The 23,529-nt window shown below is 38.1% G+C and overlaps 2 protein-coding genes across 2 annotated transcripts; one reads left to right on the forward strand and one right to left on the reverse strand.

The window, feature by feature from the left end:
- Window positions 1-1,377: 1,377 nt before the first annotated feature.
- Window positions 1,378-11,934, forward strand: LOC131319265 (uncharacterized). The gene is made up of 7 exons (XM_058349447.1): window positions 1,378-1,804; window positions 1,959-2,456; window positions 3,481-3,630; window positions 4,414-4,506; window positions 7,502-7,549; window positions 7,678-8,117; window positions 11,157-11,934. Exons 1-7 carry the CDS (start codon window positions 1,435-1,437, stop codon window positions 11,769-11,771), a joined length of 2,214 nt encoding a protein of 737 aa, XP_058205430.1. The 5' UTR covers window positions 1,378-1,434; the 3' UTR covers window positions 11,772-11,934.
- A 2,003-nt stretch (window positions 11,935-13,937) lies between these two features.
- Window positions 13,938-23,304, reverse strand: LOC131319277 (GTP-binding protein ERG-like). Its single transcript, XM_058349462.1, has 8 exons — window positions 22,555-23,304; window positions 20,240-20,329; window positions 19,866-20,014; window positions 17,666-17,824; window positions 17,514-17,580; window positions 15,800-15,907; window positions 15,539-15,678; window positions 13,938-14,324 (listed from the first exon to the last, which is right to left on the reverse strand). The coding sequence occupies exons 1-8, from the start codon at window positions 23,044-23,046 to the stop codon at window positions 14,240-14,242; spliced, it is 1,290 nt and encodes a 429-aa protein (XP_058205445.1). The 5' UTR covers window positions 23,047-23,304; the 3' UTR covers window positions 13,938-14,239.
- Between the last annotated feature and the right edge of the window lie 225 nt (window positions 23,305-23,529).

Consider the following 23,529-nt stretch of genomic DNA (forward strand, 5'->3'; position numbering starts at 1 on the left):
CTCCACACCCCATTTTCGCATATATGGGGTGTTTGGATCGAGCACCCTACATATATCGGATGCCGTTGATTTCCACGCAGACCCTCTCTGTTTTTTTTTAGAATTTTTGGACGGCTCGGATCGGCCGTCTAGTGGCCGGAGTGGGCCCGGCGAGGCCGTCGGTACGTATAGCACTATTGTTTTGAAAAAGTCCCTTACCGATTCCAATTGAGGTTATTTTTTACAAGAATGCATAAGAAATTATTTTTTTTAAAAATGAGCGATTCGGATCGTTCTTGCGGGATCCGAGATGGCCCCCGCCAAATCTGTGCTTTATCTGTTTAAACTTTTCGATTGCATTTTTCTTTTCTTGTGCATACAAACATATTGGTTAGACTCTTGCTAAGGTAAGCATAGACAAGGACATTATCTAGCCTTGCACAAAGCAGCAATCAACGGGGATAAAAGGAAGGAAAAACAAAATCGTAAAGGTAATTAATTCCAATTTGCACATTCCCCACTATTTTGTTTTAAACAAGCCAGAAATTAAAGAGGCTGTTGACCACTTTTATCAATCTTCTCAAGGAAGTTCATGACGAAAAAGAAAAATGAAATCGTAAAGGTAATTCCAATTTGAGATATAGAGAAGGAGACGTCTGATGTACTCTACTACATTTCGTACAAAGTTAAAGTTGATGTGAAGATGTTTTCCATCATAGCGAATTACTAAGGGCGTGTTTGATAGCCGGATTGGGGCTTGGGATGGGACTCCGAAAGTGAAGTGTAGTTCAAGAAGTGTGTTTGGTTGAATTTTTATCCCATGGATTACAAATCCCATGGGAATACCAATCCACCCATTTGATGGGATTAGTCAACCTATGGGGGGGGTGTTATTACGAATCCCATCCCCATGGGATTGAGCAAAATTAGTTTAAAAACCCACCTCAATTTCAATCTCAATCCTAATCCTAGCCAAAACAAACATGTTATTTACAATCCCACCTCATTCTTAATTCCAATCCCAATCCTAATCATGTGCAAAGCAAACATGAATAAATGATTTATCCCCTCATTAATAATCCCACCTCATTCTCAATCCCAATCCTAATCCCACCTCATTACGAATCCCCCTAAAACGAAATCTGCAATCAAACACGCCCTAAGAGTGTACTGCATGGGCCAAACAATTCATATCACCGTAACCAAAGTATCAGGTGGAAGGTTGAGTAACATAAACGACCAACCACATTGACAATACTACTGTAATGAAAAGATCAGAAGTGCCACAAGGAAGGAACCAAAAAGAATGAAAGAAAGGAATCACAAAAATTAAAAGGGTCCTCTCATCAATCTAGCTATCTAAATATATAGCCGATCTCTGGCATCATGATTGAATACAATAATCTACAGTATTATTATTAATTAAGCTGTATAGCTTTCCACACACACACATCAATGGCCTCCTCGAGCAATAAGAACACCAGTTCTCCAGTAGAGAAGTACCCATACCCGACGGAGTTTATTGTTCTGGACTTCGTCCCCAAATTGTCATCTGAAGGAAAATACGACGATTGGAAGTTATTGATGCGGGACTTCATTGGCAGTCAAGGTTTGATTGGTTTCATCGATGGCACGCCTGCTGCGAAGAAAAGCAACGAAGATGATTATATGGCTTGGAAAAGATCAGACAATCTAGTACGACGATGGATACTGGAAACCCTCCGCGAAGATACCCGCCTACGAGTCCTGAGCTCAGAAACTGCTAAAGATTTGTGGACGGAATTGGAGGAAATATTTGATGCGACCAGATCATTATTTCACCTCGGTAATTAATAAATGACTTTTTCAAATATGATGTTTTACTGCATTAGGGAAATTTCCAGTTTTAGAAATTCTAATTTCCAGTAAATCTCATGCCATACAATACAAATATGTACTCTCTCTCTCTCTCTAACTGAAAGATTTACACGTACGTGCAGACGAAGATACGGAGAGTAGACAAGGACGTTATCTAGCCTTGCACAAAGCAGCAATCAACGGGGATTGGGACAAAGCCAAGGGAATCATAGAAGACGACCCAGATGCTGTAACGACTCCCATCACTCCTTTCCTCCAAACCGCGCTTCATCTCGCCGTCACGTCGGCATCGGCGGGGAGAAATCGTTTCGTGAGGGAGCTTCTGGAGAAGATGACACTAGAGGATGTTGTGGATCTAGTTGACGACCAGAGAGGCACGGCCCTTCACTACGCTGCAGATGTTAACAACATAGAAGGAGCCAAATTGTTAGTCAGCAAAAACCCGGATCTTCCTGACGTTGTGGACCACTATGGATATACACCTCTCCATTGGGCTGCCAATTTTAGGAATCGAGAGATGGTTCTTTACTTAAAGGATGTCACTGGAGAAAACACTCTATTGGCGAATGACAACAGGGCTGCTTCACTTCTGTTTTTTCTTACCCGTGGTGAAATTTATGGTGAGTACTATTTTCTAACGAAATTATATATATAGGGCCCTTCTAATAAGGGCGTTCTTATTTTCGTTATTTGCGGATGTCTCTGGTAGCCGTTGGATCGTGATTTCAATGGTCCAAATTTTAATGAAATTTTTTTGGAAAAAAAGTTAATTATGACTAGTCATAAACCTTCCGCAGATCCGAATTATTGAAATTACAATCCAACGGCTAACAACAGAAGCCCACAAATAAGTAAAATAAGGATGCCCTCATTAGAAGCGCCATATATATATATATATCTTCAGGTGAAGATCTTAAAATGAGGACCTTATATGCGGACCTCCCATTTCTCGCCTTTCCCGATTGGATTTCGATGATCCGAGCCGCTCAATGTGTTCAGAACGTGATTTTAAGGGTACCCGTGAGAAATAGGCAAAAAAAATGACCGGGAAGGGCTTGATTTGAGCAGTTGTTATTTGAACCGTTAGATAAAAAATAAACAAAAACTACTCGGATGAAGCCTTTCGCGGTCTTTTTTTTGCTGATTTCTGGCGAGTACCCTTAAAATCACGTTCTAAACACATTGAGCGGCTCGGATCATCGAAATTCGATCGGAAAAGAGAGGTCCGCATTTTATTAAAATAAGGAGGTCCTTATAAGAAGGGGACTCATATATATATATATATATATATATATATATATATATATATATATATATATATATATATATATATGTGGGATGATTTTGGCACTCTCCAAAAGTTAACAATTTGGAAAGTGCCAAAATCGCTTTCCATCTATATATTAGCACATGTCTGTACCTAAAGGCACGACTCGAAAAATTCAACAGTCGATACGGTTTCGAGTGTTTTGGAGAGAGAGAGAGAGAGAGAGAGAGAGAGAGTTTACAATTTCTTTTAAGGAGGGTGAACAAAAAATTGCACTTACAATTTCATTCCAAATACGCACATGTATCTCATGTCCCTCAACTTCTAGTCCGAATAATTGCCTAACTGTTATCTTCCATATATCCATTGTGCTACAGACATAGCTTTAGCTTGGCTTAAACGAAAACCTGAGATGGCATGCGTGGAAGTCCCTGATTATGGTACTCTTTTTGACATACTTGTCGAAAAGCATACTTCATTCCCGAGTGGAAATAGTTTCAACTGGTGGCAAAGTTTAATCTATTCGGGTTAGTCTCTTTCAACCCTTTCTCTCCTGTTTCTATTACTCCTACATACCTGCTCCGATCTGATCTGCAGAAAAACAAAACGAAAGAGATATATATGTGTGTGTAGCTTGTTAATTATTAATCTTTTGCTTCCTATGATTTGTTATGGTAGTGTGTGTGTATATATACATACCACTTACCTATCCAATTTGGTCCATATATTTTTATCATTTCGATTTCATCCTCAAGCTAGTAGAGTATTTAGCACCGGTACATTTTTCGCTAGCTTACGCCTTTCACACTTTTACTTTTCGTTATTTTCCTTTATCTTCCATTTCTTTCCCTAGTAACCAAACAAAATTTCAGAACCCAACCTAGCTAGATAACTTTCTCCATCACCATTACCACGTACTTTTGCCACATAGCTACCACAACTTTTTTTTGCCGAATCTCAATGACTACCGAACCGGCAAATAAAAATAAAGCTTTGTTACTAATGGGGTAGTGAATTTCACTGGCGACTCCCCCTGAGTAATGTGAGAAATTCACTACTCGAAAAAATATAAAATGGTGGAATTACCAAACATTTAAGTTTTAATAAGTTGTTGGCTCGTCCTTACTCTGTTTCCAAAGTATGCTGGATGATTTATGATTGATTGCCCCTGAGTAATAGAAAAGATGTATACTTTAATGTTTCCATGCCTTCTCTTACACAAATATACGCTCACAGCATAATTAAAGCATAAAACGCACTTTAGCATGATTTTTGTAACTTTTTTATTTTCATTTTTGCATCACATGCAGGAGTTCCAGTAAAATTAGAAGGCATTGCAACCCACCATAACGACAGAGGAGGAAGAGGAGACATTGAGAATCCGGCCAATTGTTGCATCTCTGGTTGGCTATCACAATACATAATTTCTTTTCTTTTTTGGAACAACCAAGAAAATTTTAATTAATGTCGAATGGTTAAAAAGAGATTAAATGAAGAAATGATAAAAAAAAATGGCGTCATTGTTAGAAGTATGATATCTTCCATTCTTACAACCACGATATATACCCGTTGAAAGTGCTAATAGGCAACAAAAAGCACATGAAAAACTCATTTGAAAGATTAGATGGGCTACACACCTTTCTTCGTTGGGAGGAAACCGCGATCAATTACTTACATCAATTCACTCAAAGTAAAAGATGGTATTCTCACAGCAAAGCGATAATTAGCAACAAGGGAAAACATTGCCTTTATTCACTGACGTTTGAGCTAATTTTCTTTTATGGCAAGCACTAACAAGCTTTTGTGTGTAACTATGGAAATCTTATCCTACACTTGAAAGGCGAGTAACATGCATAGATGCATGCCGAGCAAAAAAATACATGCATAGATGCATCATGCATACACAGAGATTCTAGATAATTTGAATACGAACGATAAATATATACTAATTTGTATTCGTCTTTGAAAAAGAAACGATAGTATAACGATTATGATGAACTTTGAACCTTTTCTAGCAACTTTTTTTTTCGCAGATTTTGATGAATTTTGAAAACTTCAAAAAGCTTTTGTAGCAAGTACGTACTTTGCTTTTGTACCAATTTGTGTGCAAATGTTATGAACTTTTATACTCTCTCCATCTCAAATTTTTGTCCTCTTTCCTTTTTTGAATGTCTCAAAAGATTGGCTATATCTTCTACTCCCTCCGTCCCCATTCTTTTGTCCCTTGTCATATCTTAACCGGATAAAAAATTAATTATAACTTTTAATTGGTAATACTATTTATATACAATGTAGATCTTGTTTGATAAATCTTAATAAGGTCTTTTAAACAATGTTTTTAAAATCACGTAAAAAATTATAAATTGCAAGATATAATCAATTGAAAAGTGGTTCGGACTCCCAAAAGGGAGTAAAGAATGAGGACGGATGGAGTAATTTATAATGTTCTTTATACTCCCTCCGTCCCTTTTTAAGTGTCCTGCTTCGTAACTCCAACTTATTAAAAATATATCATCATTATACCTTTCACATCAACTTTTTCCTCCACTTTCCCTACTTACCCATCATCATTACTCTTTTACCCACTAACTTTTCAAAATGAAATCTACTTTTAGGGACAAAATAGACAATGCACCAACTTTTACCCACTAACTTTACAAAATGGACACTTATTAAGGGACAGCCCAAAATGGAATACTGGACAATAAATAAGGGACGGAGGGAGTATCAAATATGGATATTATTTGATAGATCTCAATGAGTTCTTTTATGCAAAGTTTTTAAAATCACCTAAAAGATTATAGATTGTAAGATATAATCAATTGAAAAATGACACGCACTTCCAAAAAAGACCATGAATTTGGGACAGAGGGAGTACATATTTTGATTTGAATTCTTATCTCAATCTTACGAATTCAAAACAACTTTGGTGGTGTGTAGTAGCACTGTGCTCCTATCAACGCCAAAAACTCTTCATTCATTAGTCTTTGTAATACTTAATCAAAAATTAATAAAATTTCTTTGCCCTCAAAAAAATCTCCTCATTCGTTTACACTATACATAGTCATTGGCTTATTTGTATGGATGGTCCCCAAAGTATTTCTGAAATGTCAATTTGGTCCTCAATATACAAATCGCGTCTATTTCATCCCCAATGTTTACAATGCGTGTTTAAATGGTCCCCGGAGCTGACTCCATCCAAATTAACTGTTAAAAACAGGGTTATTTGTGTAACTTCATCTTTAAACAACCATCACCCCCACAAAAATTTCATCTTCAACCCCAAAACCGTAACCCATCTTCAACCTCAACAGGCTTAGGGTTCTAATCCGGGGAGAGGGGGGTGCATCCTCCTCCTCATCTTTCTATCTCTTAGACACACACATCGTTCGTTTCTACCCCTCCCCCTCCCCCTCTTGTCCACTGCAGCTATACTCCCTGGTGCAACTGCTTTTCGATTTTTCGGCACTGCCGATGTGGGTTATTTGGGGGTCGATCATTGTGGTGACAGCAAGTATGGGACTTTATTTGGGGTTTGATTTGGTTATGCCAGTGGTTATTAGTGTTGTATTTTGGTTTTTTGGGTGTTGTTTTGGGGTGTTTTTTATTTCTGTAACAATACAAGGGGGTTTGAATTTGGGGTTTTCCAATTTATTTATAAATGGTGTGATGGGCTTGATTGGGTGTTTGCACTTTGCTGGGGAGTGTTTGCTTCGTCATAACCATCTCACATGAGTAGCGGCCGCGGCGTCAAATGGCAAAAGGTAGTGGATATCAAATTGTTCTTTTGGTTCTATGTTATAGATCCATCAATTTAACAAAATGTTAGTTTGGGGCAGTAATCAATCAATTTGCTGGGGAGTATTTTGGTTCAATGTGAGTAGTGTTGGCTTTCTTAGGGCTTTGTTTTGAGGATTTGGTGGGGGGTGGCATGGAAGGGGTTAGAGAAGGGGAGGAGGTGAGCGGATCGGTGACAGTGGAGATGGAGAGGGAGATGGGGCCTGAGTGAGGGCGGGGACAAAGGAGGGAGTCAGCTCCGGGGAGTATTTTTTTGATGAAGTTACACAAATACCCCTGTTTTTAACAGTTAATTTGGACTGAGTCAGCTCCGGGGACCATTTAAACACGCATTGTAAACATTGGGGATGAAATAGACACGATTTGTATATTGAGGACCAAATTGACATTTTGGAAATACTTTGGAGACCATCCATACAAATAAGCCCATAGTCATTGGTAGCTGTGACTATCTTGGTGATATGAGTGTCGAGTGACCATATTTTATCAACTCGTATTCAGTAGTGACTAGCTTCTTTCCATTGCATTTCAAGTAAATATTTATTTCTTTTAGATGTGAACACTTAATAAATTGAGTACTTGTAAAATTTTATTGTGCAGTGTGGCAAAGATTGCATTTTATGATTTGGGAAGTTGCTGAAAAACTTGGTAAGGATTGGTAATATGAATATATATATACACACACCATTTAACATAAATGTTAATGCATGCTATAGACTAGTATGCATCCAAAGTTTGTTGTTGCATTCTCAAAAAGAAGATCGATTATTTTACAGTGCCACATGTCAAACAGATCCGGAAAAAAAAAGAGATACAACATCATGCACTGGAGCTTGTCAAATTCCTCTGCATGGAAGTCGCAAAATCAAAACTCTCAGAGGTGGAAAAGATATTTAAGCCAGCATTGCGTAAAGCAGCATGTGTAGGGATACCTGAAATTGTTGAAGAGATTATAGTGTCATACCCTTTGGCATTGTTTTTCCTGAATCTAGACCACCTAAATCTCTTTATATATGCTATTATGTATCGTCGTGAACGTGTGTTCAACCTCATATATCAAATTGATGGGAGTTGGAGATATATATATGGAGTGGACAATTCGTTGAACAACGGTCTACATTTGGCTGCACGTTTGAGACCTGAGCAACAAATCAATCTCAAAGCTAGTGTTGCGGGTGCAGTTCTGCAGATGCAACGAGAAGTGCAATGGTTTAAGGTCAGTTTCCCCTTCTCCACAATGTAACGAAAATTAATTGAGAAACAGTACTTGACAAATGTTTTTTTTGTCACCGGACTTTTATACTCCCTTTGTCCGAATTTGTTTGCGCTTTACGTAAAGTCGTGTCATTTTGACCTTAAAAAATAAGGTACTTCCGAGGATATTTTTTGAATTTTTGGCACCATTCAAAAGTATTTTTTGAGATTTTTTGAATGGTGCCAAAAAAAATTCAAAAAATTATTTCAGAAGATAATTTATTTTCGGAGTTCAAAATGGCACAGTTTCCCCTATGATCAAAGCAAACAAATTGAGGAGGGAGTACTGTTTTCTGTTTTATAGCAAGACCGCTTAGTTGGATATAGGCCTGTCAATGAACCGGAATCGATCCGAATCCGATAAGACTCGAATCCAATAGTGGTAATCCAGATCCGATTTGAAAACTCTTTTACTTCAAAAAATTATTTTCCTAAAAAAAAAAATTTTAATTTAAAATAAAAATACAAGTTTAAAATAAAAATACAACTTCTTAAATATTTTTTTTCAAAATAAAAATTTACAGTTTTTTTTAAAAAATTTAAAAAGTTCGGATCGGATTGATAACGGATTTAATCCGATCCGATCCGAATTCAATCCAATCCGTATTTGAATTACCGGATTCGAATTATCGGATCGACGTTATCTGATTTGGATCGGATCCGGATTAGATCCGATCCATTGACAGACCTAATTGGATGCTTGTGATTGTTTTCATATTTGCTTTCGGTATATGTGAACGAAAATCTGATTAGTGCATCATATATATCCTGCAATGTATATGGTGAATTAAATCGGTCATCGGTGATAGAAGAACAATTACAAACAATGGTCCGCTTTCTTTTTACGTCCTTCCGAACTTATTTGGCTAATTTGTGAATGTTGATCGGTTTTTTTTTTCTTTTTTTTTTAGCACCGTACTCAAATATAATTGCTTTGACCAAGGGGGTATTTAGGGGGCTTACTATGCTTTAAGCTCAACATGATCTACTGTGGTGCCCTGTGAAGCATCAACAATCTTAGACGTTGTATTGAAGTCGAACACTCTGGGGACACGTATATGGGATCACTTGGCCTTTCCATTATATTTTAATGTTCTTTATTATGGGAAATACCAGGGACACCCATAGGAACACATCAACGTGATTTTTTTACACTTTTTAAAAGCATTTTCAGGCTAAACTATTTGTAACTTCAAAAGTACTAGGCCAAAAGTGAATATAAAACATGTGTATATGTATAAGCATACACCATCGATCAATACTATAGTCGATGGGATTCCCGACATAGATATTTAGTTGTCATAATCTAGGTTTGCATAACAACATTTGTGAAAGGTTCAAGTTGTTGTTGACTTTCTGGTTGCTGCTTTGGTGTTTTTTTGGCTTCTGTTTTGCCGTTGTCTGGCCTGTTGGGAGCTTTTCATGTTGCTCAGATGCTGTATGCAGTGCTTTGTTTCTGCTTCTCTTACCTGGCGCGTCTTTTTGCTTTGGTTTGGGTTGTTTGGTCTTCTTTGTTTTGGTGGGTATCTTGGTTAGGCTCTAAGGTTTCGACTTTCAAGGTGCTTTTTTGGGTGTTTAGGTTTGAGCAGCTCTTTATGTGGTTTGTGTTTTCTGGTTAGCGTCTTGCCTTGGTTTTCTTTTTCAGTCTCGGACGGCATTTATTTGTTTCGCCCTTGGTCCGTTTAATCTTTCTATCTCTTTTCAAAAATTAATAAATCTTTTTTGCCAAAGGAAAAAAAAGGTTCAGGTCGTGGAGTCGTGGAGTCATGTTCCCTTAACCTTCGCATTCTTCTCGGCCGAACAACCAACGCGCTTACAAATAGGCTTCGGTACACTAGTAAACACCACAATTATATGTAAAGCCGGGATATGCAAAATACTTGCCAACCAGTGCTAACCCAAGAAGTAAGAGAGAGTGAGCGAGGTTGGTTGGACGGATCAAATGCTGAATATGTACGGGTTGGTTGAATAGCGAGTGAAGTGTTCTAATGCAGGGCTTGCTTTGAGCTAAGACTGACAAGGCAGCAGACTTAAGCCTCCAAACTTTCGCTCATAACTAGGACCGGAAATAGGTATATGCAAGTAAGTAATATATATCTAATTTAGCACTAATATAACAGATGAGCTAGCTCGCCCAGCAGAAAAACTTAGTTTTGCTATCCAATAAGTACATGATTCAAGTCCTTATGGCCTCTATTTCCTTCCTCATAAGAATAATTTGTTTCCCTCACAAGTTCGTCGTAGGCCCCGAGAATATCAAGGCCGGCACTGATCCAATGTGGCCGATCCAACTCACCTGCTTCTCATACGTTGTACACTTTAAGCAGTTCATTCCCCACAGAATTTTAGCATTTAACCGTATCATTAATCACCCATATCCCCAAAATCCCTGTTCCCCATTTATTTATTTTTTTAAATTAATTGTCGTCGATGAAAATTAAATTCAAATTCTACTTTGGTTCTATGTATTCTCCCCGTTGTCTATTTTGTTAGAAAAAACTACAACCCGCAAACCTTCTTGTTTGAAACAATTGTCTTAGTAATAGTCAACAAACCAGGTAATTTTTCTAGTGCATGGGTTGGTTGGGAGTTTCAGAAGCCAGAAGAATGAAGATACATCCTGCCAACAGCGCAATTGTTACTTGAAAAAAAATCAAAAATCAAAAACCTTCATCCCACCCCGAACAGATAACCCCTTCAAACACCCAAAGGCCGAAGCAGTAGTAACAATTAAATTAAATATAAATATAAATTACATTTAGGTTAATTAAGGCATTAGCTCACCATTTGATAGGGCGTACCTCAAGAGTTGACATGAGTTTACCATCGTGGTAAAACTTGCAGTCTAGTAAGCACAAAGAAGTTTGTTGTATAACTTTTACTATTTCCACACATGCAAAAAAAATTAACCACCACCCTTTCACTACAAGTCTTTGATTGTACATCTTGTATAAAAAGTAGAAACTTTTGTTTCTCATTCCAAATCACTTGGTTCATGCAGGAAGTGGAAAGATTTGCAGCACCTGGTGACAGAGAAACAAGGAATAGAGATGGAATGACACCTGCAGAGATATTTTCTCACACACACCAAAGTTTGGTAAAGGAGGGTGAGCTATGGATGAAAGATACAGCCACGGCATGCACCATAGTCGCTGCCCTGATTGCCACTGTGGTTTTTGCAGCTGCCATTACAGTACCGGGTGGAAACAACAATGATAACGGCCATCCGTTACTTTCGAAACAAAAAGCCTTCATTATTTTTGGCATATCTGACGCACTGGCTCTATTCTCATCCATCACTTCTGTGTTAATGTTCTTGCTTATCCTGACTTCTCGTTACGCGGAGCAAGATTTCCTATATACCTTACCCAATAGGTTAATTACGGGTCTCATAACCCTATTTGTCTCCATCTTATCCACGATGGTGGCCTTTGGTGCTATATTATATCTCGTGTTTGGAGATAATAAGCCATGGATTCTTATTCCTGTTGTTGCATTGGCTAGTGTTCCTGTCACCTTGTTCGGAGCTTTGCAGTTTCCTCTCCTTGTAGAGATGATCCAATCCACATATGGTCGAGGCATTTTTGGTAAGCAAAGTGATCGTGTGCTCCGATAAGTTAAATATCAAAATTGGGAGAATTGGGAGTATTGCAAACGTACTTGAGGGTATTTGACCGATGTTATTTCATTATATATGAGCTGCTTTTGTTGAAAAGTCAACTTAATTAGGATTGAGTGAGATAAGTTTCATAGGGCAAATGGACGTACAGTTGGAAGAAGAAAAACGTGAACTATTTCTCATCAGGCTTGAAGACTTCTTGAACTTCCGCAATATATTTCATGATTTGAAAAATAAATGTGAGGTTATCAGATCTTTGATTTCTTTTTTGATTTTATATATATATATATATATATATATATATATGAATTTGCATTGTATAAGACTATAGTATGAGAGTTGAGTGAGTGAAAGACAAAGTGACGTGTGAGAGCTCTGTATAATCAGTGAAAACATTATCAATAAAAATGTGCTTATTTTTGTCTGTGAATTAATCTCCTCCTCCCATGATGTTGTGTTCCTAGTCAGTGACAGTGAGTAGGAATCTTTCTCTGCTTATTATCTAGTACTACTTGATTTATATGTACATCTTTCAGTCCTTACCACCAGTAGTGCTTTAATGCACTATACAGGCTTGTAGTGCAATGGAACTACACCGTTTTAGCACCCCCATTCCTCATGTAAGCTAAACAGTTAATCTAGGGAAAAGGATAAGGCTGGGAACAAACGTATAACCGGCCCACACTCTAAATAGAGAAATTTTACACTTTTCGATCTCTGATTATACTCCGTAAATATATAGTGGTGTGGCTTAAAAAAAATAAATGCAAGCAAGATTTGGATCACATATTTTCTTTTTCTTTTTTGAGCATAGCATCAGTACGACGCTTGTTATATAAAATGAATTGTTATGAGTAAGAAAAAAAATTGTGATTTTGAATAAACTTTTATTTAAAAAAAAATTATGGGTCTTCGATCATACAAAATCAACTCAATTAGATATCGGTTAAGGCTTGTTCAGAGTTCGTAAGGTGAAACTGATTGATTCACCCTACGAATTAATTCTAAAAAGGTCATTATCAATATCCAATTGAGCTAATTTTTTATAGGGATCATAAAAAAATATTTTTTAAAATAAGTGTTTCAGATCATCTTTGTGAAACCCGATAAGGGTCCCACATCATTTGTGCAAGATTTGCGTGAATAGCACTAAGTTTTTCTACAGCCTTAAACATTTTGTAGACAATTTCGATAATCAAACACTTAGTCTTTATGAGCCAAGCTTAGTCTTTTACGAAACGAGCATCTTTAATTGAGCCGAGCCATCCTTAACGAGCCGAGCTTTTGTTGAACGAGTCTAGCTCCACTCGGCTCGTTTATTAAACGAGCCGAAAACTCGTCCTCGAGCTCGGCTCGTTTAGTAAATGAGTCAAGCCGAGCCTTAACAAGCCGAACCGAGCTTAGAAGCTGCTCGATTCGGTTACAGACATAGTCGGTGATATGAACATTGAAACTACAAGGGATTTACAATCATTTTCCACAAGGGGACATTTATAGTATTAAGGAAAACCTCAGGGGGTACCATTGATATTTACCCAATAGAGTATAACCAGCTGCTTCAATAGAATGGTAGTGACGAGGAAGAGGACAGCCCTCTGTCCTTTCACCCAATCTGTACGCCTATGGACATATACAGAATAGGAATAGGAATAACATCCGTGCACTTCTACATATGGAGAGAGAGAGAGAGAGAGAGATGGAAGCACAAACAGCTTTAGGCTGCCGTTAGGCTGTTGGTTTACTTAAATGGTGGTGCGGGATATGTTTCGGCCGTTTGATCGGAAAAGTTCGCGAGCTGTCACAAGGAGAAAGAGACATTGACAAGATGACGAGAGAGAAGTTGAGAGAGGATCTGAACCCCACTTTTTCACACCTCCTGTGGTGTTCTCAATGTGCCAATGTTACCTGAAGTAAATCTATCAGAAAAGTAGTGCACTCCAAGAATGTTGCCTCCGTACCCCTCTTAGACGCGCTAAGATACATGTACAAATTTCAAATGCTTAGTAGCATAAATGCAATAAGAAACAAAGCTTCAACAATTATAAGCTTGCTGGCAAAGCTTCAAACAAAGAGGGCTGGAAGCCTCGACCCGAGCGGACATGCGATTTTTCTGGAAACTCGGGACTGTAATAAGTAGAAGTCTGAAGGAAGGATAACATGGTATGGAAAAATGGAAGGATTCAACAAATTGTGAGGGTAAACATATATCTTCTGTGCGTTTTTATAGAATACAAAAAAGCGAACAATGGGAAATGTGAAAAAAACAAATACAAAACAAAAACAAAACAAAACAAAGGGAAATAGCCCTTAACCAATCTGGTAATCACGTACACAAAGAGAAGCATCGCAAGTCAGCCGCTCAGATACAAATACAGTACACATACAGTAGATGTCTTTTATATACACAAAAATTGACGTAGTAGAAAATGGCATATTCTTCATTAGCCAACTGCAAGAAAACTGCATCATTTTAATCTAACCTGAAGAATGAGATGAACATTCCTCTTAAATATGGATCTTAGCTCTTCATTCGCTTCAATGCCTATCCTCCTGTGTGAAAGAGCAAGCAGAAATTCCTCTATAAGAATGCATTCGGTGAAATGGTAGCTCCAGACCATGAAGTAAAGAAAGAACATCTGCTTAATGCTTGAATACAAGGTCAACAAGAAATATTTGGTTTTGCCACAGATAATCAATGGAGAGATGTACAGGAGATTGAAATCGAAGGGAGAATGATGAACTCGTAAGAGAGAGTGTTCGTACTTTCCCATTAGCAAAACACAAAAAACACCGGTACTGGAGAAGCTAAATTGATGCCAAAAAAAGAAGACGACAATACTTGAGACCAAGTTCTCGCCACAAGAGTAGATTGATGCGGTCAAGTTGATGTCGGACCTAAGCAAACATAATTCTGATTCCTACTATGTTAGCTAGTAACCAGTCATGTTAGGAGTCCTTGATTTAATCTTGCTATGTTTCATCTCACGAGATTTTCTAAGCTGTGATTAGATCATGGAAGCGAAAGAAAAATGGAGAGAAAAGGAAGTGAAGTAGTTAAATTCATTTACTTACTTTTGGTTGGGTTAGGAAAATAAAAACAAGACAAAAAGGTATTTGGCCATCAAAGGTCTTTTTCTAGATCAGGTACTGAGACCAAAAAAAAAAACATGCAGTTAGGCATTAGAGGATTAATAGACAGACGTTTGATCCGGTTAGTTTGATCTCTTTTCGGATGTTTAGAAAATACTCCCATGTAGTCCTTGATGCAAGACATGAATTAAAGGTTCAAAAGTTGGAGGAGATTTGCGATATCAATACAAATGCACCAATCGGTCAATACAAGAATACAAGCTCTATGAATACAAGAATACAAGCTACATAAATCACAATAAAAACCTAGACCAATTGGTTTAGAGTTGCACCTAACCACATTAGAGGGGTACCTATAAAAATAGGAACCAACAGCAACAGGACTATAAGGAAAAAAGAGAAGAAAAAAAAAAAAAACTGCTTCAGTAAACATAACTCATGAAATGGTACAATTAGCACCAATAATTGAGGAAATGTTAAGAAAGAATAGATTAAGATGGTTTAGTCATGTACGACAAAAACCATTAAGTAATCATTTAGTGGAAGACCTAAATCGACATGGGATGCTGTCACGAAAAACGATAAATTGAGCATATGTCTCTTGATAGAGGGGAATGGCAACTAAGGATTAATATAGCTAGCCTGAATTGGTTGGGATTCGGTTAGGAATGTACCCTATTTTAGAGCCATTCTTCCCAACAAGAATCTTGCGCTGGCCCATCTTTTGAGTGATCAAGTGTTGCTCGACTCTAAGAGAACCATCTCGTAACTCCTTCCAATCAACCAAGCGATGTTCTATGTCATATGGGATTTCCTGAAATAAAAGTAACTTCCCCAATTAGATAAAAGAAATAGAAAAAATCTATTAAATTAACACCGGAAATACCAAATAATCTTTTGCCATACGACAGGTATCTGTAGGAAGCTAAGCCAACCTGGTGTATATGGTCCAGCAACTTTTCGCGCACGGTTTCCAAAGATATGGTTTTCATAACTTCTTCACTCATTGTAAAGGGATCTTCATCCCAAGGTCTTTTAACGGCCTACAGTAAGTACAAAAACGATGAAGTGACAGAATTAGGTATATGACTTCACCAGTGAAAATGAAGATAATCAGGCAGAATGGCTTTAACATAACTTGCATTGGGTAAATGATTTGAGTAGACCTTACGGATGATAAATGCTTAAGTTATAAGGGTATGCCACAACAAAGAATAAAACTCATTTTGCTCTTTTTTTTGTTAAAATGAATTGCTTATAGAGAACTACCCAGTGCGCCAACATAATACAACCGTTTACAATGTAAAACACAATGGAAATAAACAATTATGAAGCAGAATTTATGAGATTATTCCTTAATTGCCAATTTGACATCTTTGGTAAAATGGAATATGTAACAGGAATCTAACCCAACATGAGAGAACTGTCCAACATTGGCACAAGCAATGGAAAATAAACAAACATGAAGCAGTTTCTAAAAGAACCTTCTGATTAACAATTGGACACCAATTTTCGTTTGTTTTTCTTTTCCCCTATTTTCCCCCTTTTAATGGTAGCACTTGAATAAAGGCAGGATCAAATCGCAGCCCATAGTGAGAATAGCTGCATCTTTTAAGAAAGTTATTTCCCACAGATGATAAAGCCAAAGAAACAATATCCAAAAAGGGAAAGCATTGTGAAGTAGTTATCGGACAATTGGTAACAAACTGTATGAGCATATTCCATTTTTTGCCATAAAATGCAATAATTACACAACACAAGGAGCCTTGGGCACCTAATAAATCAATTTATCATACTCAGAGACCTGGACCAGACAGTAATGTACAAAACATAAAGGGTTCTATCAACTCCACCATTTAAGCTCCCCAATACCACCTCAATATGCATGGCAATGGTTGGAAACACTGAAGGGGGAAAGCGTCCAGAAGAAAGAGCCAATCCTGACATTATTTTATTCCAATTTCCTGAGGGGGGTGGGAAAGATGATGGCAAACTGCAGTATAGACAAGCATGCTACCAGTACTAGTGTCACGTCTAGACTCGGCCCGATAAAAACCATATAAAGGTGCTGTGGTAAATGGTATCTTACAACATACAGAGCAGAATGCACATCTGCTTAGCTCAGAAGTCGTGATATATAATAAGCATGCGTAGATGCAAAGGACATGATCGACATAATAAGATAAATGAAGGCTGCAAATCCTGAAAGCAAGAGCCATGTCTCATGTCTGCACATCATGTGCATACAAAAGTTGGAACATATATTAATCCGAAATGAAATCTGAGATATGAAGCTAGAAAAGAAGGGAGAACAAAATAAGGGTGGCGAGTTTTTTTTCCCTTCTTGGCAGTTTCTTTAGGTAGTTAAAGGGTTAGTTCAGGAAACTAAACTGCGAGCCAGCCTCAAAATTGACGTTCACACCACAAGGGCGTTCAGTAGTAGATGTTCAACATGTGCAAAAGTTTTCAAACTTATAATTCACACACAATGAACCTTGCCATCAAGAAATAACATTCATGAAGACAAAAAAAAATTGTGGAGTACCACATTCAGAACAAGCACGCATTCCTGAATGCTATAAGAAAAAAATAATAGATTTCAGTAGGTTATTATTTATGAAAGTTTGGCAATACTAAAAGGAAACATGCCTGCTCCATCAGATATTGAGTTAGATCTTTTACTCCAGAACCTTTCAACCCAGAGATCATGAAGTACCTTGAAGGAGAAGAAGAAGATAAATCAAGGCGCTATAGCCTATCTCAAGCATTAACAGACAACGTTCAGCAAGAACAGAACTAACCTTTCATATCCAGGTAGATCTTTGAATTGCTCAGCCACCTTCAACAAGTCTCTCTTCTTCTCAACCAAATCCACCTTATTCATACATAGCACTCGCTTCTGTTTTGGGTTCACTAGTGAGCCCATACGTTTAATCAATGTAATCACTCTTGCATCTGGCCTGTACCAGAGAACAAACTAAACCCATTAAGTGACCAATGATCATATCAAGTTATGATGTATACAAGAGAAGCTAGATCTACTATCAAATATGCACAAGAATATTTCGCATTATATTCACACACGAGTCTGTTCAACGAACCAGAAAAAGGAACATTAGGAATAATACACCACGAAATCACTATGTCACTAATGCAGAGAGTATATTCCAACTCAATAGACGCAACTATGTCAAACATGTACCAAAATATACCAAGTAGAGCCTAGAAAAAGGCGCCGGTACACTACACCTTTTTCCTTTCTATAGTAGAACCACAACTCCTAGAAAAATATTAAAAAATGAAATGCCACAAGGTTGTGCCAGTGTACAAGGCTCCCCCGCCCACTGTCTGGTAGAGGAGTAGGTAGACACAGCCTTACCTCCAATTTCCCGTGAGAGGCTGTTCCCGTGACGAGAACCCACACCCAAAGTTTATGGGGATATTTGATTGGAAAAAGAAAAAGAAAAAGAAAAAAAGCATACATGGGGATATGGGCCCGAGCATATCAACGGGAATTTATTTGTCGTATGAATTTTTAGATGCACGTTCTTTAACTACAAATGAAGATTGTCTGATCATTATGCGATAACAACTACTATCATGAAACATCCTTGAGCAGAATACCATCAAGGCACCAAGTCCAGTGGCTAAACCAATCATTGTCTTCTTTCAATTTAATCAAACACTGTAGACCATCTCGCAAGACTTTTGAACCATCAGTTATTAACCTACATAATGGGTGCGGTTTTTCCTAATTGATAACTATACTCCCTTCAGAATTTCAACAATTTCAAAGTGGACCAGGTCACCAGAAGATGTTTAAGTCCTAGAAATTCAACAAATCAGATTTCTAAACCGATAAATTATGCTCAATGAGAACAACAGCAGAACCCATGTAGTTCCCAATCATTGGGGATATGGGAGGGGAAGGATTGGAGACATACCTAACCTTTGGCAATATGCACAAAGTGGCTGTTCTCAGAATACCACTAAAACAGTGGCCCCCCTATACCTGTTTTACTGTGGAACCATGCCCTCAAATCAATGCCAAATGTCATCAGAGAGGGCAGACCTAGACCCAATTCAATTTATGCTCAACGAGAAAACTACAAAAATTTGTACCTGAATAAATAAGTAAAGTTTGAGTGATTAGAGGAGTCCTGAAATGTTTAACCACTACATAATTGGTGCCTGGTTCAGAAACAATTCCTTTTTCTCCTACCATGTAGATGTTTTGATTGTTGTCTACTGTTATTAACTTTTACCAAGCAGTTGGCACACAAGTATCTGCCTGCCTTGATTCAATTGGACTCATTTTGCCCAAACTGTTGTGAAATTCTACAATGTGTAGAATAGTACCTTTGACATTTGGACATAAAATTTCCTTCTATTCCAGAATTTCATCACGTATAACCCAATAGAGGAATTCAAATGGGAATAGTCATCCAATTCATATGCCTCTCCATGCCAGCAACCAATCATGGAAGTGGGAATGGGTATTCCATTACCTTCCGACGTTTGTTTCCGCAGACATTGCCTAATTTTCATATTGAAGGCAATGAGTAGTACGGTCATGCTAACAACCGCCTATAGCGCAGTGGTTAAAATGAGGATAAAACGAAGAACAATGCACATTCCTATTACATATTTCTGTACTCTTTCCAAACCTACATCAAGCATACCCACAGCCCTATAGGTGGTAATTAGCATTTTCCTTCAAACATTATACATTTATACTAATATCTGATTTTGATGTAAAATTCCAAGAAAATGATGAACCTAATGTAGACACCAGATAGCTTTCAGCCACTGACACCTAGTATGTTCGATGGTATCATCACACAAAAAAAAAAAAGGACAATTCAAAAGACTGTAAACTTAAAAGTTCACTGAGCCAAAGTGATAACTTGTCAGTCAACTGGCAACCTGAAGTTTGCTCAAAGCCAAATAAGAGTACAGTTCATGGAAGTTTCCTCAAAATCCAAGTGAGGAGTCACTAACCTGCTAAGGTGTCTATGAACATCAAATATAACTACGACCACATCATATAGGTCAACAGAACTCCATGCACTTTCAACACGAACTTTGATGTCCTCCTTATAAGCATAACCTATCCTCCGTTGAGTAATTCCTGGAGTGTCAAAAAAACACTTATCGACAAACCAGTTAGATATATATCTGTAATACTGTCACCCAATTACAACTATAAACGTGTGGATCTTGCAGTTTTAACATTATATAAACATGAAACCAAGGTAGGCACACTCTGCTTTTGTATTTGAAGAGATAAGCTTTTCTTGCAAGTGGAGGAGAAATAACAAAGCATATTATCTAGAATAGAACACAATAAAGACTTGAGTTGATAAGTGACGTACAATTTGGGTATTTCCTTTCGTCACCACTCCTAATACTTCATGAGTAGTTGTGTGTGTCTTGCGAGAAACAGCAGCAACCTTTGTCCCAACCTAAAAGGAATAACATGTAAAACTATAAATAAATATATATATAGTCACTCCAGCAGTGAACCCTTATCATAAAAAAGCACAACCGCATAGATGCTTTAGTGCAATGATTGAAAGCATAATGTCTCTATAAATAAACATCTGCTTGCACAAAAAGAGAAAATGCAAATCAATTGTCTGATTTCCAACCGAAACAAATCCATCTAGTGCATCTTCAAACCTGGGAATCTCCATGTGCTGCCATTTCATTATCGAAATTCTAACATTTTTAGACGTACCACATTCAAGAGTAGGAGGGAACTTCAATAATCCAAGATTGAGGTCTCAAAGATGCAAAAATACCAAGACTGATTAGCCATTAAATGTCCGACAAGAAGCAGAGCTCAAAATCAGGTCTGGCTATAATGAGAGAGAAGAGGCAAGAGGTACCATCCCTAGTAAGTTGGAATGTAAATATGTGGGAACAAGTTAAGAGGCATCTACTACTAGCAACAATGTGTCATGAAAGATGAACGACGGATTCATTTTTCAGGGTAAGGTGTTTGAAAAAGCTGCACGTCATTATCCCCGGCTCGTCCCACACATACAAAGCGAATAACAAACATAAGCCCTTGGGGTGGCCCAAGGCGGTTAAGCGCTACAAAAAATTCAAACTTGTGAACTGCACTTCCAGAGATAATTATCATCAATGTTTGAAAAGTCGCTAGGCGCTAGTGGGGCGGTCGACCATCTTTGAGTAATTAATCGGGCATACTAATTAGTAATCAGCGATTAATTGTTAGTCGGACCTAATTGGATAGGCCTCGCTAGCGATTAATCGCCGATTAATTCCTTATTTTAGAACACTGATTATAGTTATCCCTTAGTTAAAGGAACCTTCAACTATGCCCACGTTTCTTCGACGGAAACATGTTTCCGCGTTCCCGTATAAGGAAACTCCAAGAAACCCGTCCCAATGACAACGGGAACTCGTTCCTTACCTATACGGGAACTTACACCCAAAAAACGGTTGAGAGACTTACGATTCAAGTTGCAATTGGTACCTTTAAAGTTGTTTTGATCTTGTTAGTGAGCACATCTGATATTAACCTTCTAGAGTCATATTAATGCCCTTAACTTTTACGCCTACTTAATATGCACAAAGAGCTCTATTGTGTAATCATGTGCTACAATAAAAATGTTGAAATATAACTAGAAACTTATAATTTTAATAGTAATATTTTACGTAGTAGAATAATATTTTAATATTGACATTTAACAATATAAAATTCTAAAATATATTTATAATTTTAATAATTTTTCCTAACCGCTCCCAATGGCGCTTCCACACTTCTGTGATCATCCGCTCCCCCGTCCCCGCCCCCGCTCCCGCTCCCACTTCGTGTAACTAAGAGCTATCCCCTTGGGATTAACAAGGGAATCATGTCGCTCATTTGGGACATTTATACGGGGGGATATGTTAGTCCAGTCCCTCACATTGGTCCAACACTCCAAAGTCAATTCTCTCAAATCAGTCCAACACTCCAACAACTTCGAGCTGTTGAAGCAGAATGTTAGATGTTAAGTAACAAGAAACTAAAAAAAAGCAATGTAAGTTGCCACATGGGGGACGGAGGGGCATATGTGGCTTTAAAATGAGTTGTTCTCCGTAAACATGTTAGGCACACTGAATTCAACTGAGCCTGACTAGCACTGGATCATATTTCAGTTGAGTTAGACGTTTGCTAGTGAGTTAGTGCGATGGCACACTGATCAAGTGGAGGTAAATACGCATGTGCAATTGTGCATAATTCAGTTAGTCACAGCTCAGTGTATATGTAGAGATGTATTGCAACTGATTGTAATGTGAATTGAATGAGATATTTCTAATGGTTTCACCTTCTTCTCAAAACAATCATCTTCCAGGAAACTTTTATGCATTTTCAACACTAGATTATACATGGCTTATTTCCACTTTACAACTTCCCACCCAACCAATTTTTCACGAACGCGTTCATATCCTTTTTTCCTTCTCCTACTCCTAACTTCGAATTTGTTCACTCTTACCCTCCATCAAACATACATCAGCAACAATCCAGTTCACATCCAATAATTTTGAGCATGGAGTATGGACATATACACATACATAGATAGTACTGAAAAGGGGAACCTTAAACAAACTGTAGATCTCAAAATCAAACAACCAAACTGCATAATCAGCTATACTAATCAAACATACAATCACAAACCATGTAATTAGTCAAGGCTGACTTCCCCGCATTGGGCGCTCCGATGATGCCAACAGACAATGACTTCTGATCCTCTTCCTTCACCACCAAATCCCCCTCCTCCTCTTCCTCCTTGTCCTCATCCGGCCGGTCTAACGCCGCCTCAAGCAAAGCCCTGGCAAGCGCAGCCGCCCGTCGCTTCCTCTCCTCTTCCTTCACCAAATTCCTAACGTTGGTTTCCTCTCCGAATACCGCTCGATCCGCTTTCTCCCTATACTTCTCATCCCAAGTCGGATTTGAAGTTACTGAATCAAAACCCTTGTTGGGTAATGTGTATTGGGTACTGTCAAATGTATTTTCACCACTCTCGTCATCTGAGGTGGTGGCAACGGCGTCGTTTTGGTGAGGGGCAGCGTATAAGCGGTGAAGAAGGGGTGAATTGAGATGGGTTCTGGGGGGTTTGGAAGGAGAAGGAAGGAGGGCGAGTGTTCTAAGCGATCTCAGTGCTTTCATTTCGAAAAACCCAGAAAGGTTTTAACCGTTCAGAGCTTTCATTTCAAAACCAACAGAAGGTTTTAACCCCAAAAGGATGGGTTTTGGTATTTATCAAATCGTTGCGTAGAAATATATATACACACATACGGATATATATATATATATATATATATATAGAGAGAGAGAGAGAGAGAGAGAGGGAGAGTTTGTGCTTGGAAATGGCGGAAAGGTTCTCACAGAGGAAGGAGGGTTGAGTCGTCGCGAGGGTTTAGGGCTGCCTAGAGAAGCTCTGTCCCGTTGTTTATAGGCGAATTTCCTATCACACCTCTGTACTTTGAGAGAATTCCGTGGACACCCTTCAACTATATACTTTTACAATGCTTACACCCCTTGTACTTATAAATACTTTTTATGTTTATCTCAAAATCAATTCAAAAAAGCTATGAGCAGGGACAATCCGCAGGGACAAACGCATTTGGCCCCATTTGGATCCCGAAAAAA

Source organism: Rhododendron vialii, chromosome 3a (assembly GCF_030253575.1).
Source record: "Rhododendron vialii isolate Sample 1 chromosome 3a, ASM3025357v1".
NCBI classification, from domain to species: domain Eukaryota; kingdom Viridiplantae; phylum Streptophyta; class Magnoliopsida; order Ericales; family Ericaceae; genus Rhododendron; species Rhododendron vialii.